General features: G+C 43.0%; 3 protein-coding genes across 5 annotated transcripts in view; 1 reads left to right on the top strand and 2 right to left on the bottom strand.

The window, feature by feature from the left end:
• The window catches only part of LOC6039521 (activating signal cointegrator 1 complex subunit 3), a 39,097-nt gene extending 38,034 nt beyond the window's left edge, over nucleotides 1-1,063 (bottom strand). The window contains exon 1 of the mRNA XM_038258936.1: nucleotides 652-1,063. Coding sequence (XP_038114864.1) covers nucleotides 652-779 — 128 coding nt within the window. The 5' untranslated portion in view covers nucleotides 780-1,063. The remainder of the gene's footprint in view (nucleotides 1-651) is intronic.
• Nucleotides 1,064-1,144: 81 nt separating this feature from the next.
• LOC6039519 (vacuolar protein sorting-associated protein 16B) lies at nucleotides 1,145-5,295 on the top strand. Of its 2 annotated transcripts, XR_005278120.1 has the most exons (7): nucleotides 1,145-1,324; nucleotides 1,385-1,908; nucleotides 1,967-1,994; nucleotides 2,058-2,205; nucleotides 2,265-2,809; nucleotides 4,006-5,103; nucleotides 5,173-5,295. XR_005278120.1 is itself a non-coding variant. In XM_001849069.2 (6 exons), the coding sequence occupies exons 1-6, from the start codon at nucleotides 1,256-1,258 to the stop codon at nucleotides 2,908-2,910; spliced, it is 1,356 nt and encodes a 451-aa protein (XP_001849121.2). In that variant the 5' UTR covers nucleotides 1,145-1,255; the 3' UTR covers nucleotides 2,911-2,968. The 2 variants fall into 2 exon arrangements, 1 of the variants encoding a protein (XP_001849121.2); XM_001849069.2 differs by lacking the exons at nucleotides 4,006-5,103; nucleotides 5,173-5,295 and adding an exon at nucleotides 2,869-2,968.
• Nucleotides 5,296-8,922: 3,627 nt separating this feature from the next.
• LOC6054547 (copper homeostasis protein cutC homolog) lies at nucleotides 8,923-11,322 on the bottom strand. Of its 2 annotated transcripts, XM_038258939.1 has the most exons (4): nucleotides 11,119-11,322; nucleotides 10,914-11,018; nucleotides 9,240-9,900; nucleotides 8,923-9,185 (listed from the first exon to the last, which is right to left on the bottom strand). In XM_038258939.1, exons 3-4 carry the CDS (start codon nucleotides 9,786-9,788, stop codon nucleotides 8,952-8,954), a joined length of 783 nt encoding a protein of 260 aa, XP_038114867.1. In that variant the 5' UTR covers nucleotides 9,789-9,900; nucleotides 10,914-11,018; nucleotides 11,119-11,322; the 3' UTR covers nucleotides 8,923-8,951. The 2 variants fall into 2 exon arrangements, with proteins under 2 accessions (XP_038114867.1, XP_038114868.1); XM_038258940.1 differs by lacking the exons at nucleotides 10,914-11,018; nucleotides 11,119-11,322 and having other exon boundaries at nucleotides 9,240-10,190.
• Between the last annotated feature and the right edge of the window lie 1,264 nt (nucleotides 11,323-12,586).

Raw genomic sequence — 12,586 nt, 5'->3', positions numbered from 1 at the left:
TTTTTTTTTCATATTTTCGAATTTTTATTTTTAAAGTATTTTATTGAATATCGTAATTTCAGATTATTATTGGATTTTCAGTAAGCAAATAGATATTTGTATGATTATTGTCAAGTTTATTTTCACTCTGGTAGTCATTTCGGTCCCGCCAGTGTGGATCAATCGGACAGCGCAGGGGACTCATAATCCAGAGGTTGCTGGCTGGTACTAGCAATAAATAGTTGGCGACACGATAGCCGACAGCTATAAAGACAACTTATTTTTACTCCACTTCGATCAAAAAACTAAATCTATCCTTTTAATTCAAAATTTTTAAATGGAGTTTTGCGTTCCTTCCGATCTGCGTATCAGCCTTTAAGACAAGGCTTTTTAACAGGTTCAGGATCAGTGATTACACTCAAACCCCGATGGTTTGACACCAATTGTTGCCAAACAAACGGGGTCACTTTTTAGTTTGACACCCCTTTTACACGGAGCTCACACACACTACTGAACGTTTGTTTTGATAGTGTGCGTGAGCGCCGTATAAAAAGTGACAGTTCGTCACTTTTTAGTTTGACTTTGACCAACCAACGGGGTACAAACTAAAAAAGTGTCAAACGAAAAAGTGACCAACCACCGGGGGTTGAGTGTATTTCACGAACCACTCACCTTTTAGCCTCCTTGCTGCGAAAGATTTGCAGAGTTGGCCGTTCCTCGGGCCGGTTCGTGAGCTCCCGGCGGATGTCCAGGTCGGTGTGGGCCCGCATTGAGCGCGATAGCTTCGGCAGGGTGGCCATCGTTACTGGGCTCCAGCCGGTTCCGAACGGTGCGTATCCCAACCACCAAACGACTTTATCAATTTCACAATTTGAGCCAAACTCGTTTCTTCTTCACGCACTGTTTTTATGTTGACACTTGTTTGGTGCACTTTTTCGCTCACTTGAAACTTGTTTCGGAAAGCACAAATAAAAAAACAACGCTAAATAAGGAACAAATCGGCACTAGAACCTGCTACTGACCGGCAATAAACGAAATTAATCCGACGATCGACGATCGCGACACAGGAATTTTGCTTGCGTGACGAGCGCGGCCGAAAACAGAAGAAATCTGTCAAATCGGGTCGACACTGGTGGTGAATTTGACGTGGTTCGTGGGGTGCGTTCACGGAGCTTTCGCGATTTGTTGTGATTTCGCGTTTTGTTTTGGTTCTAATCTGGTGAAATTCCGCGGTGCATTTCGCAAGTTGTTGTTCCGGATTTGGTGATTGCGGATTATGGAATCGAAAGATGACGACTACTGGAACGATTCCACCAACAAGTCGTTCAACTTTGACGAGGATGAGGTGAGGAGAAGGTTGAAGTAATGTTGTTCCTTTAAATTTCTACCGACACTGTCGTAACAGGTGGCCGTCCTGGAGGTGCAGAGTGCCTCGACCGCCGCCAACCGGCGCAGCCTGTTCGGTGAGGACACGGCGTCCGAGGTGCACTTTGCAAACACCCAGCAGGAGTTGCCCCTGTCGGTGATCATTTCCGACGAAGATCTCGCGTCCCTGCTGGAGGACCAGTCGCGCTGCGAAGCCCCACTGCCGAAGGGCATCTCGCTGGAGGAGGAGGTCAAGCTGCTCCGGCGGCGACTGCAAGAATGCAGCTACGCCCCGACGGCTGCTTCGGTCGTGGCCAAGCTAGTTTTGGGGAAGAGCTGTTCGCTGGAAATGTTCCGATCGCTGGGCGAAAAGGAGGAACTGCTTGACGACGCGGTGGCCAGTGGCAGCGGGAATGCCATCCTGAAGGTGGTGCTGTTTCTCGAGCGGACGTTGAAGAAGAAGCTGTTTTACCGGCTGCTGCAGACCCGGCCGGAAGCGGTCAGCCATTACGTGAACTACATGGCACTGCGGCTGAAGGTTACCGAGTGTACGGATTTGCTGGTGTAAGTGGGGCGGTTGGAATCGGTTATGGTGCCTTTTAACGTAATTTTATATTTTTAGATTTCTCGGAAGACATCACGAAGCCAGTGTGAGTAATTCCACGTCAAAGAGTCATAACTGAGTCTTTATTTTTATGCATTTTCTGTTACAGCTACTGCAATTCTCCATCTACGTCCGCAGTACGTCCAACGTCGAGTTCAAACGGCAACGGTTGAAAAAGATCTACAGCGATTACTTCTCCCAGCCGGGGACCAACAGCTTCTACGCCCAGCTCGTGGCCAATTACATCAACTTACTTGGTAAGAAGTTCGTCCTCTTCCAACTTCAACCTTCCAACAAAAAGTCAAACCATCCGCAGAGTTCCAAGTATCGGAGCAGCACGCCGCCAACGCCGGCTCCATCCTGGACCGATCGGTCCTGGAAACGCTCCACTACGCGTGCGGCCGCTACAAGTGGGGCGACACCGCCACCGCCACGCTTCAGTCCCCCGCGAGCCCCTTCAAGCTGGCGGAAGCGCACGCCGTTGGCGCGCCCCAGTTCGAGTGGATCGCGCTGAACGAACGTGCCCGCGCCAACGCCTGGCTCGACTTTGAGCACATTTTCGAGCGCAAGGCGTGGCTCAATCTGAAGCAGCGAAAATCCTTCACCATCCACATCCCGATCGATCGGACGATTCTGCGGCTGGCGGCGCTGAGCGCGCCCGAACCGGTGCTGAACAACTTTCTCGCCAAGGTGGACGATCCCGCGCGGAGGTTGGGGCTGGCACGGCGCGTTGGCGCCAAGAAAGGCGTCGTGGACGCGCTGGTCGCGCTCAAGGATCGAACCGAGCTGGAGCTGTTTCGGGACGGGTTGGAGACGGGAACGGAGGAGCGGTTCTACGCGGAGAATGCGCTCAAGTCGTTGGTGAGTAGATTTGGGTAATTTGTCTATGCGATTTTTTAAGCGAGTTTTGGTTTTTGCAGAACAATAAGTGGAAAAGTGATGCAATCAAGTTGATTAAATGAAATGATTTATTGATGACTATTTTTCTCCCTGCAATGTACAGTATTTTTATACAGTTAACTTTGGAGTGGATTCCTTTATTGTATATCACATCCATTTTCTTATTGACGATATCATTTGTTTGCTTGAAGAATTTTATCATAAATTTAAACAATTCTCTACCAAAACCGGAAAGTGATTTTATTTGTATTATTATTATTTGGCTCAAACTTTATGGGGGCCTTCCCTATGACCAAAGAAGACATCTCTTATGACATTGGTTCACCCATACAAGTATCCATACAACAACCCTCCATTGTTTTCGAAAGGATCGAAAAATTTCACGAATGTTTCATATTTTATTATTGAAAATCTGACCATTAGATGCTGAGACATTAGAAAACACTCACACAGCGTCTTCAGCTGCGTGTTATCGTCCGGATCGACAAACGCCAAATCCTTAATGTACAGCAACGTCACGATGTTGTTCCGCTCGTTTTCGTACACCGGAATCCGCGAGAAGCCACTCTTCATAATCTCCGTAATCGTCTCGAAATCCAGCACCGCGTCCAAATCCAACATGAACGCGTCCTCGATGCGCGTCATCACGTCCTCCACCGTCTTCTTGCGAAGCTCGTCTCGTCCTTGTCCAGATCGTTGATGTCGGTCGTGACTTTCACGAGCTCCTTCAGCCGCTCGCGGTTGTAGAAGTTGCCAATCTCCTCGCCGAGCAGCACGTCCAGCACTTTGGACGTCGGATAAGATAGCGGGAACGTTATCAGCATCACCGCCTTCGTGATCATGATGGTCTTGGCACCGACGGCCAACCCGTGCCGGGAGCAGATGGCCTGCGGAAGCAAAAAAAAAAATTGATCACAACAAAGTTTTGACACTTGCGGGAAAATTTTCTACCCATCATAGCAAACCACCCCCCGCCCAACCAACGATCACCGCGATCACCAGGGACTCGCGTAACCATGGTAGCCATAGTTACGAGAAAATAACAGGCTGAAAGGTGTGTAGGTCAAGTGCAGACCCCCTGTTCAGCCATACCCGCTTGGGACGTTGGTGAGGTTAGACGCTCTTACTAATTTCTCTCTCTGTTTCTCTCATTCCAGATAGCCGGAGGAATGGGTGCGAAAATGTCTCGCCGTAAAGGGCGGAAGGCCGCTGCGGCCGCCGAAGAGGCCAGTACGGTCGAGGAGTTGGCCACTCCGCGTACGGACGAAGCTGACGTTGACCGGGTTGCGGGTGGCGGACGGGTTGACGGGGGAACTGACTCGGCGGGGGGAATTCCGGAACCGGATCCGCCGGTTCTGGAACAAAATTTAACTGACTCTTGTTTTGACCATTCCGATGAACCGGCGGATCCGGTTCCGGAAGCCCCGGTGGTAATTGAAATTCCTTATTCATTAAATAACTCTTTGGCCAATGCTACGGCGGTTCCGATTCCGGAACCGCCCGCAGATCAAAATTCTACTTTGAATGATTTGTCTATTTCAGGGGGAATCGAGGGCCAAATCGACGAGATTACCGTAGTTCCGATACCGGATCCACCGGTCACGGAGCAAAATTTAAACGACGATTCTTTGGAAAATTCCGAAAGACCGGTGGATCCGGTTGAGGAATCTACGGTAATCGACGTAGAAGAAGGTTCCGAACCATCTGCGGCGGCTTCCATCTTGGAACCGTCCGCAGAACGGTATGTTCGTAAAATTAACTTGGAGGAAGTTCCGGAACAACCAAATTTAAAGGTATTTTCAAATTCTAAAAGATCAGTCCGTTTTTCAGATTTGGCACATGTTCAAGAGTATACCGTTTTGGAATCCTCTATTCCAAAACAGTACTCGATTCCGGTGAACGATTCCTCAGAATCTGTTCCGGAACTTCCCATTCTAAATTCCAAAGAAATAAAATATTTTTGGTGTTACTCCTGTCAAAATTCTCGTACGAATTCTTTGCCCTGGTTGCTGCGATTGCGGTATTCAAAATTTTCGATGTGGTTGCGCCATTTGTTTTGTGGTTCAATGTGTTGCGTGGCTATTTGTTTGCTTGTTTTTGTTTGAATTGTTTAATGTTTTTTCTCGTTTCATGAGCTGTTTCTAGTTAGGAGCGTTTTTAGCAATTACAGATGACGATTGATTACGATGATGACGATTATATGGCAAAGAAGACGATGATGATTAAATGCGATGAATATTGGATGGATTATTGAAGTAAGTTTTGCGATCGTTAACAAATAATTTATTACAAAAAATTACAAATGTATCGTTTTGCCATTTCAGATGCCGAATTTCTGGACTGGACTGGACGATCCTGACGGAGAGGCCTTTTTTCTGAGATGGAAGATTTTTTATTATAAATGAAATGTATTTTATTTTTGTATTGTTTGAAATAAATGTATGAAAACAAAATTGCTTAGATTTTTTTTTAGAATGGTGCCCTTTTTAAATTTCAATTGTAACATGTATTTGTTTTGGTTTATCTTTCATTTTGTTAGAAAACAAATCGCTTGAAACTGAATTCTTGGTAGCGTTTTAACTTGATTGGAACTTGATTTAGTAATGTTAGTAGAAAGAAAAGAAAATAGAAAATTCATATATTTTAAAATTATATATTTGCAAAATTATAAAACTGTAAAATTGTAAAACCGTTAAATGGTAAAATCGTTAATTTTTAAAATTGTAAAATTGCAAACAATTAAAAATTGCAAAATTGTATAACTGTAAAATTGTAAAAATCTAAAATTGTAAAATTGTAAAACTGTAAAAATTTAAAATTGAAAAATTGTAAAGTTGTAAAATTGTAAATTATAAATTGTAAATTGTAAAATTATGAAATTGTAAAATTTTAAAAAAATAAAATAACAAAATTGCAAATTTGCAAAATTGTACAATTGTAAAACTGTTAAATTGTAAAAACTAAAAATTTAAAATTGTAAAACTGTAAAATTGTAAAACTGTAAAATTGTAAAACTGTAAAATTGTGAAACTGTAAAAATTCAAAATTGTAAACTGTAAACATCTTGGTAAACATTTAAAATTGCAAAATTGGAAATTTGTAAATTTATAAAATTGTAAAATGGTAAAACTGTAAAATGGCAAAATTGTATTTTTATGATGATAATATTTTATTGAAACATAAAAATTATAACAAGCTTTTACGAAATTCATGAAAATTATTCTACAGCATTCATTACAAAATTAAGTAAGCAGTGCCCATCATGTGAAAGGTAATTAAATTAAGAAATTTTGGAGAAATGCACTATTTATTTCAGGAAATTGAGGAAATGTAAAATTGTAAAAATCTAAAATTGTTAAATTGTAAAACTGCAAAAATTTAAAATTGAAAAATAGCAAAATTGTAAAGTTGTAAAATTGTAAAGTTGTAAAATTGTAAAGTTGTAAAATTGTAAAAAATTGCAAATTGTAAAAAAAAATTAAAATTGTAAAACTGTAAAATTTCAAAATTGTAAAGTTTAAAAATTGTAAAACTGTAATCATTTAAAATTGTAAATTTGTAAAACTGTAAAATGGTAAAATTGTATTTTTATGATGATAATATTTTATTGAAACATAAAAATTATAACAAGCTTTTACGAAATTCATGAAAATTATTCTATAGCATTCATTACAAAATTAAGTAAGCAGTGCCCATGTGAAAGGTAATTAAATTAAGAAATTTTGGAGAAAGGCACTATTTGCAGGCCAAGGATTGATACCTAAGAGCATGCAATGGCACTGACCTTGTTGCGTGCTCTTCGGTTGACGTCCACGTAAGGAACATCCTGGAAGGAGCGTAACTAACTACATCCGTAGTTCTGTTAGATCATCCGAATTATCTTGATCAGAACAGTATAGCTCTGGTTCCTTGCGAGTGTCCTATTTTCTTACCTCCACGTTGGCTTGGTTTTCATGATGACCTAGCTGGTGGCCTGTGGAAACGGATCGTAAACCTTTGACCACCGCGGGTCAGAGTCGAGACGGCTAAAAGAAAGGGCGCAACAATGTAGGAAAGGGAAGTAATTTGTGATTGTAGACGGTATTGTTTTGATTCGCAGTATGTTGAGTCAACTGCTGTGGATGTACCTGAAACATCGCACAACGGGGTTTCTCTTCTTTCCGTTTTTATCTACCATTAGAGAGCCTGGAGCTTGTTAGAGAACGGACGTCTCAGGCCTGAAGTGCCAATCGAGGCGCGGAAGCTGTCAAGCGGAGGTGCATATCGAGCAAAATCCTTTGTCTTTTGCTCGATTGGTACCTCCGTTTGAAAGTTCTCGTGCTTCGATTGGTGCTTTTGGTTTGAGGTGTCCGTCCTCTAATAGGCTCCAGGCTCTCTATCTACCATCTATATTCTGTTTATTTTGTTTCACTGATTCTCTAACACGCCTTCTGTTTATTATCGTCCATTTGTTTTCGATTTTATTTTCTTGATTCTCTTATTTCTCAACGCTTTTCCACTCTATTTACTAATTGATGCTGCTGTAACAAACTGTCTGTTTTCCCTTAATTTGGTAGCGATGTCAATTTTGTTTATCTTTATTTATCTATTTGAATAATTTTTCATCTGCCCTATAAATTGCCCTTATACAATCTTAGCTTGTTTGTTGCCTCTATTTATCGACTATTGTTAATTCCTTTATCTACTTCATTAATTACTATCTTTCTTTTGCTATTGATTCTTCAATAATATATTTCTTTCACTGTCCATTGTTTTCAATCTTCACCCTTTTCTTTAAAACAAGTGAGGTTTGAGCCCTTACTCAATTTTTGGAATGATCAAAGAATCAACAGAAATATTACTATTGTACTTTTGAAAAACTTTTATAAAATGCTTAGGACCAAAAATTGTAACAAAACACCGCGACAAAAGAAATAGCAACATATAAACACGACTCAACACTAGGAATGATTTCAGGAGAAAACAATACACAGTAAAATAACAACTAGTTTTTGAATTCAAACTAAATATAAAACAGTGTTTGCTTTAATGAAAGTTGATAGGCACACTTTAAATGGTTAGGCGCTTATACTTACATCAAACCCTACGTAATGTACCACCCCGGCCGAGTTAAAATGCGTAACCGGAAAGAAGGTGTGCATGCCTGGCACGAACACTCAAAGCGTGTTCTAGCGTGTTGCTCGTACTGACTCAGAGCAAGGGTGAGATGTAGGTGTAAGGGCAGTGCGTGTTCGTCGGGAACCTAGTGCATAAGATCGGTCAAGACCCGTTCTTACACTGAAAATTGCGAATTGCGAATTGCGAAATTTTGGAGAAAGGCACTATTTATTTCGGGAAATTAAGTATATCTCTGCCTATATTGAACCATTACTGAAACTTTTTTATGGAACTTGTTAAGAAAACTGTTTTCTACAATGTGATTGATTCTAAAATGTTATAGTGTAATGTGGCATAAGATTGAAAAAATAATTTTCGAAACCCATTGGGTAATAAACAGCTTATTTATTAAACAGTCCATGTATTGCATTGTTTGATGCTCAAATTCGTATCCGGGCAATGTGTCGCTGTATTTTCATGACAAATTGTACAAAGAAAAGATTTATTTTCGGTCGTATCGGGGTTTCCAGCTTGGATTTTGGGGTAATTTCAAAGAAAGCTAGGAATCTGGTAAAATTGGTTCGGATTTTTGTTTGTTGGAGGTCAAATATAGTTGGTAAGAGTCCGCAAGGTATATTCATAAGAAATTTGAGTGATATCAACACGAATGCAACGATTTTTTTTTACTTTTATGAACAAATATCCCATAAAATCGAAAAATAATCTTCAAAAAAAAAAGTTGCTCTAGACTCCCCGACGAAATATTTCAGTATGCCCTTCTTTCGCGGCGCCAAATATCAGACATACCGATTTTTTTATCTTTGAGGTCTCGAAAAAATACACCGTGGGGTGCGTAATTTGCGACTGTAGAAGGTATTGTTTTGATTCGCAACATGTTGAACCAGCTGTTGTGGATGTACCTCTAGAGTCTAGACCATAGCAGGACGTGGTTTCTCATTTTAAAATTTAACGTCTTCTTGTAGACGGGTGCATCTCCGTCAATAATTTACAAATTATTTATTTGCTTTCTAATTTCCCGCACAATCACCTCATCACACACGAGCAAACCTTCTCCATCCGCTGCGCTACCTCCCATGGACAAACCGCCTGCTCCCCCTTTCTTGGAAGCCGATCTGGCCGACGCATGAATAGCCCGGCATCCGGTCTGCTGAAGAATATCCCTTGCATTAGCCGGAGAAACTCCAGATCCTGGCATGATGGTGACCGGAGTCGCTAGATCCTGTTGGTAAACAATGCTTAGTGACACTAAATGATTCCCATTTGAAGATCAAACCTTTGCCAACTCCGCCAATCGCTGGATATTCTCGAGTCCTCGCACCGCAGTGCTCTCGAACCCACTGGTCAAGATCGTCGTAAAGCCCAGCGAACCAACGAGCCGCAGATTATCGCCCATCCTGTCCACTGCCGTGCAATCAAACGCCCGGTGAAACGTAACCGGTTTGCCCAACCTCAGCGCCTCTTCCGCAATCAACCGGCAGTGCTCCCGGTGGATCTCGGCCTGCTCCGTCAGCGCACCAAACACGAACCCATCGGCGCCATGTTCGGCCAACAAGCGCAGATCGGCCACCATAATCGCGAGCTCCGGGTCGCTGAAGCAAAAGTCACTTCCCCGCCGGCACCGGATCATGGCGTACAGGTGAACGGGTCGGACGTCGTCGATCAGCTTACGAACTTCCTGCAGCAGGCCAACCGTTGGCGTGAGGCCCCCTTCGCTGAGGGCGGCACACAGTTCCAGCCGATTGGCGCCCCCTCGGATGGCGGCCACGGCCGAGTCGTACGAATCGATGCAGATCTCCAGGAGTGTGGGGGTTGTGGTGGTCATGGTGCGTAGAATCGTGTCTTGTACGATGGAGCAACAGATAAACCACCGACGTTCAGCTATGTTTTGCTAGTTTTATTTTGTTTCTCTGTTGATAACAGCCATGTTGCCAGTTCTGTAGATTATGAAGAATGCTTAAACTGAACATTAAATTAACGGTACATTTTATGGTTGTTTCAGGTGTCTGTGACGCCGCGTTCGTCCTGCAGGGACAATTCAATGGAGGCAGCGGTTGTGAAACTCCTGCAAGCAATCTAGGACGACGGGACTGGATTGTGCGCCTATGACGGGCTTCTGTGGCACATTGGGATTTAAATCTACTGGAAGATTGGCCTACCGGAACGCAACAATCAATGTTACCAGTTTTGGCAGAAAACGAGAAACCTTTTGTGACATGCAGAACTTCAATCTGGAAGGATTCGGATGATGAGTACATGTCACTAATAAGAAAGCTCAAAGAATCTGGTACTGAAGTGGCAGCAAGCAAAGCTTTCTTTCTGCAACCAGATGCAGCTTTTCAAGATGATGGCCTGAGCCGAAAAAGGAACATGTGTTGAAGTTATCGATGACTAATCGTTACGAAGAATGCTATGAGCATAGACTAATTAAAGACTAAACACTCCGAACAAAATTTTCCAAAAAGTATGACTCATAAGCTGTGAACCGCGGGTACTACGTTGAACCGCATCGGCTCGCCCCTTGTATGACAGATCAACCTGGCAGCGCTGATTTTTTCGATTCCGTTTTGTGCTGATTTACGCGTGCATCCTTTTTGTTTTGTTTGGCAATCAAGGCAGCAAATAAAAATGTTCAACAGATCGCCCACGACCTCACCGCCGGATGATTGGAATCATTTCAAATCCGGTCAACTGGGTGGTCCCGATTGCCTGCGACACTCTACCCAAGGCCGGAGTTTTGGACACTAGGCGCGTGTTTGGCATTTCCACGCTGGAAATTTTCCGTGCCAACAAATTAATCGGTGAGGGTCACTCCGGCCATCATCCCAGTGCATCCCAGAGCTTCCCAAGAACAAGTTTGCCGTCCTGACGGAACGCATTCAAGAGGTCCTCAAAGCCAAGGCCCGGGTTGGAGCCCGTTTTGCCTTCGCCCTGGCCCATAGCCACTTACTTCTCATAGCCGCTGCTGCTGGACAAGAACAGTCTCGAGAAGAGCCTTGGTCTGTCCAAGGTGAACGACTACGAACAGGAGCTGCTGAACAAGGCCATTCCGAAGCTGATGAAAAACATCCAGAAGGGCGAGAAGTTTGTCATGAATAAAAAAATTAAAATAAATAAATATTCAAGTGCATGATAACTATAGTATCTGTAGTCACCAAGCCAGGTAAATACCCCGGATTAAAAATAAAACAAATCACTGGCGGCTAATAATCATATTTATTGCCGCCACCACTCGCGTGCCCGACCGCGTTACACACTGATTGTCACTAACTAACCCTTCTCATCTGTAGACGTCAACCATAGTTGATCTGTCAGCCAGTGTTGACCAGGGTTAGATTCCTACAGTATCCACGATGTTATTGCTGGGGTTCGGGATGCCAAATTGGCAATTCAGGGCAAAGATCTTGGCCGTGTGGAGGTTTTTGAAGTACTTCGAGGCCCAGATGCCGTCTGCAAGGACTTTCCTGACTTTCAGAGTGACGATTTCGGGTTGGAGGAGGTCGGTTTTTCCCCGGCGATAACATACGGAGGTGGCCCGCGTCTTGACTCTAGATACGCCGAATTTGCTTGGCAAACCCGACGGTGTTCACGTGGTCGTTTTCGGAGAGGGTGATGATTAACAGCCCGAAATGATCTCGATCAGAACCTGCTTCTTGCTCTCGATTGTGAGACCCTTGTTGCCGTTCGAATCCCGGAATCCCGGAATGGCCTTCAAGCGTAGGCGCTTCTTCCGTTCAGTAGACACGCGGAATGTGAATCGCTAGAAATTCGACTGCCCTCGGGATCTCACTTGGGATCCCCTCCGGACAATGGTTCATTCTAGCAATCACCGTCTTCGTCCGGAACTGGTTCTGCTTAAATCAAAACAAAAACACAAACAATAACATTCCGCGAAATGTCATGTAAAAGTCAGAGCTGCCAGTTGATGACATTTCGATCTGTTATTTTTTGACAGTGAACCGGTCGTACCGAGGGGTCATAAAATGGTTGAGTCATGGTTCAGAGCCCACTGTGTAGTCTTTTATTAGTCTATGCTATGAGTATCAGTTAGTTGATCACCTACGTGATGTTGTCAAATTCATGGATTGGAACATATCTCAACAAGACTGTGATTTAATTGAGGAGATGACCAGGGAACAACATTGTTAATCCGCCAAAGACACTGCTTGATTCTATTTTCACGGTAAATTCGATTCAGAATATTCCCGTATGCATTTACGGCAGAGAAAACGAAATAAATGCAGTTAAAGAAGCATTAAATGCTTTCAGGGCAAACAAACACCCTAATGTTAGTGCAGAAATAGTAGTTTAGCTACTCTTCCATACTTTGCTGCGTCACCAGACCACATAACCACCTGTGACTGATGTGACCTACTATCCTATAAGAAACGCAAATGATGAATGGTTAATAAAACAATTGGGGAATAGTTTTGGGATCTACCCTGAAAAATAAAGTTCATTACAAAGTAATGTATTTGCGGATTTTGTATGCGTATTTTTTCTGATGTGTCACCAATTACTGCACATTTTTTAGGCGTTTGCGTTTGTCCACGCTCCATTCAGATACTTGAAGTTCCCGTCCGTGTTTGGGAAGCGGTCTGCAACACAACAATATGGTTTTAC

Source organism: Culex quinquefasciatus, chromosome 3, assembly GCF_015732765.1.
Source record: "Culex quinquefasciatus strain JHB chromosome 3, VPISU_Cqui_1.0_pri_paternal, whole genome shotgun sequence".
NCBI classification, from domain to species: Eukaryota; Metazoa; Arthropoda; class Insecta; order Diptera; family Culicidae; genus Culex; species Culex quinquefasciatus.
Note: the sequence above shows the minus strand (reverse complement) of the source record. Positions and strands in the feature narration are given on the sequence as shown.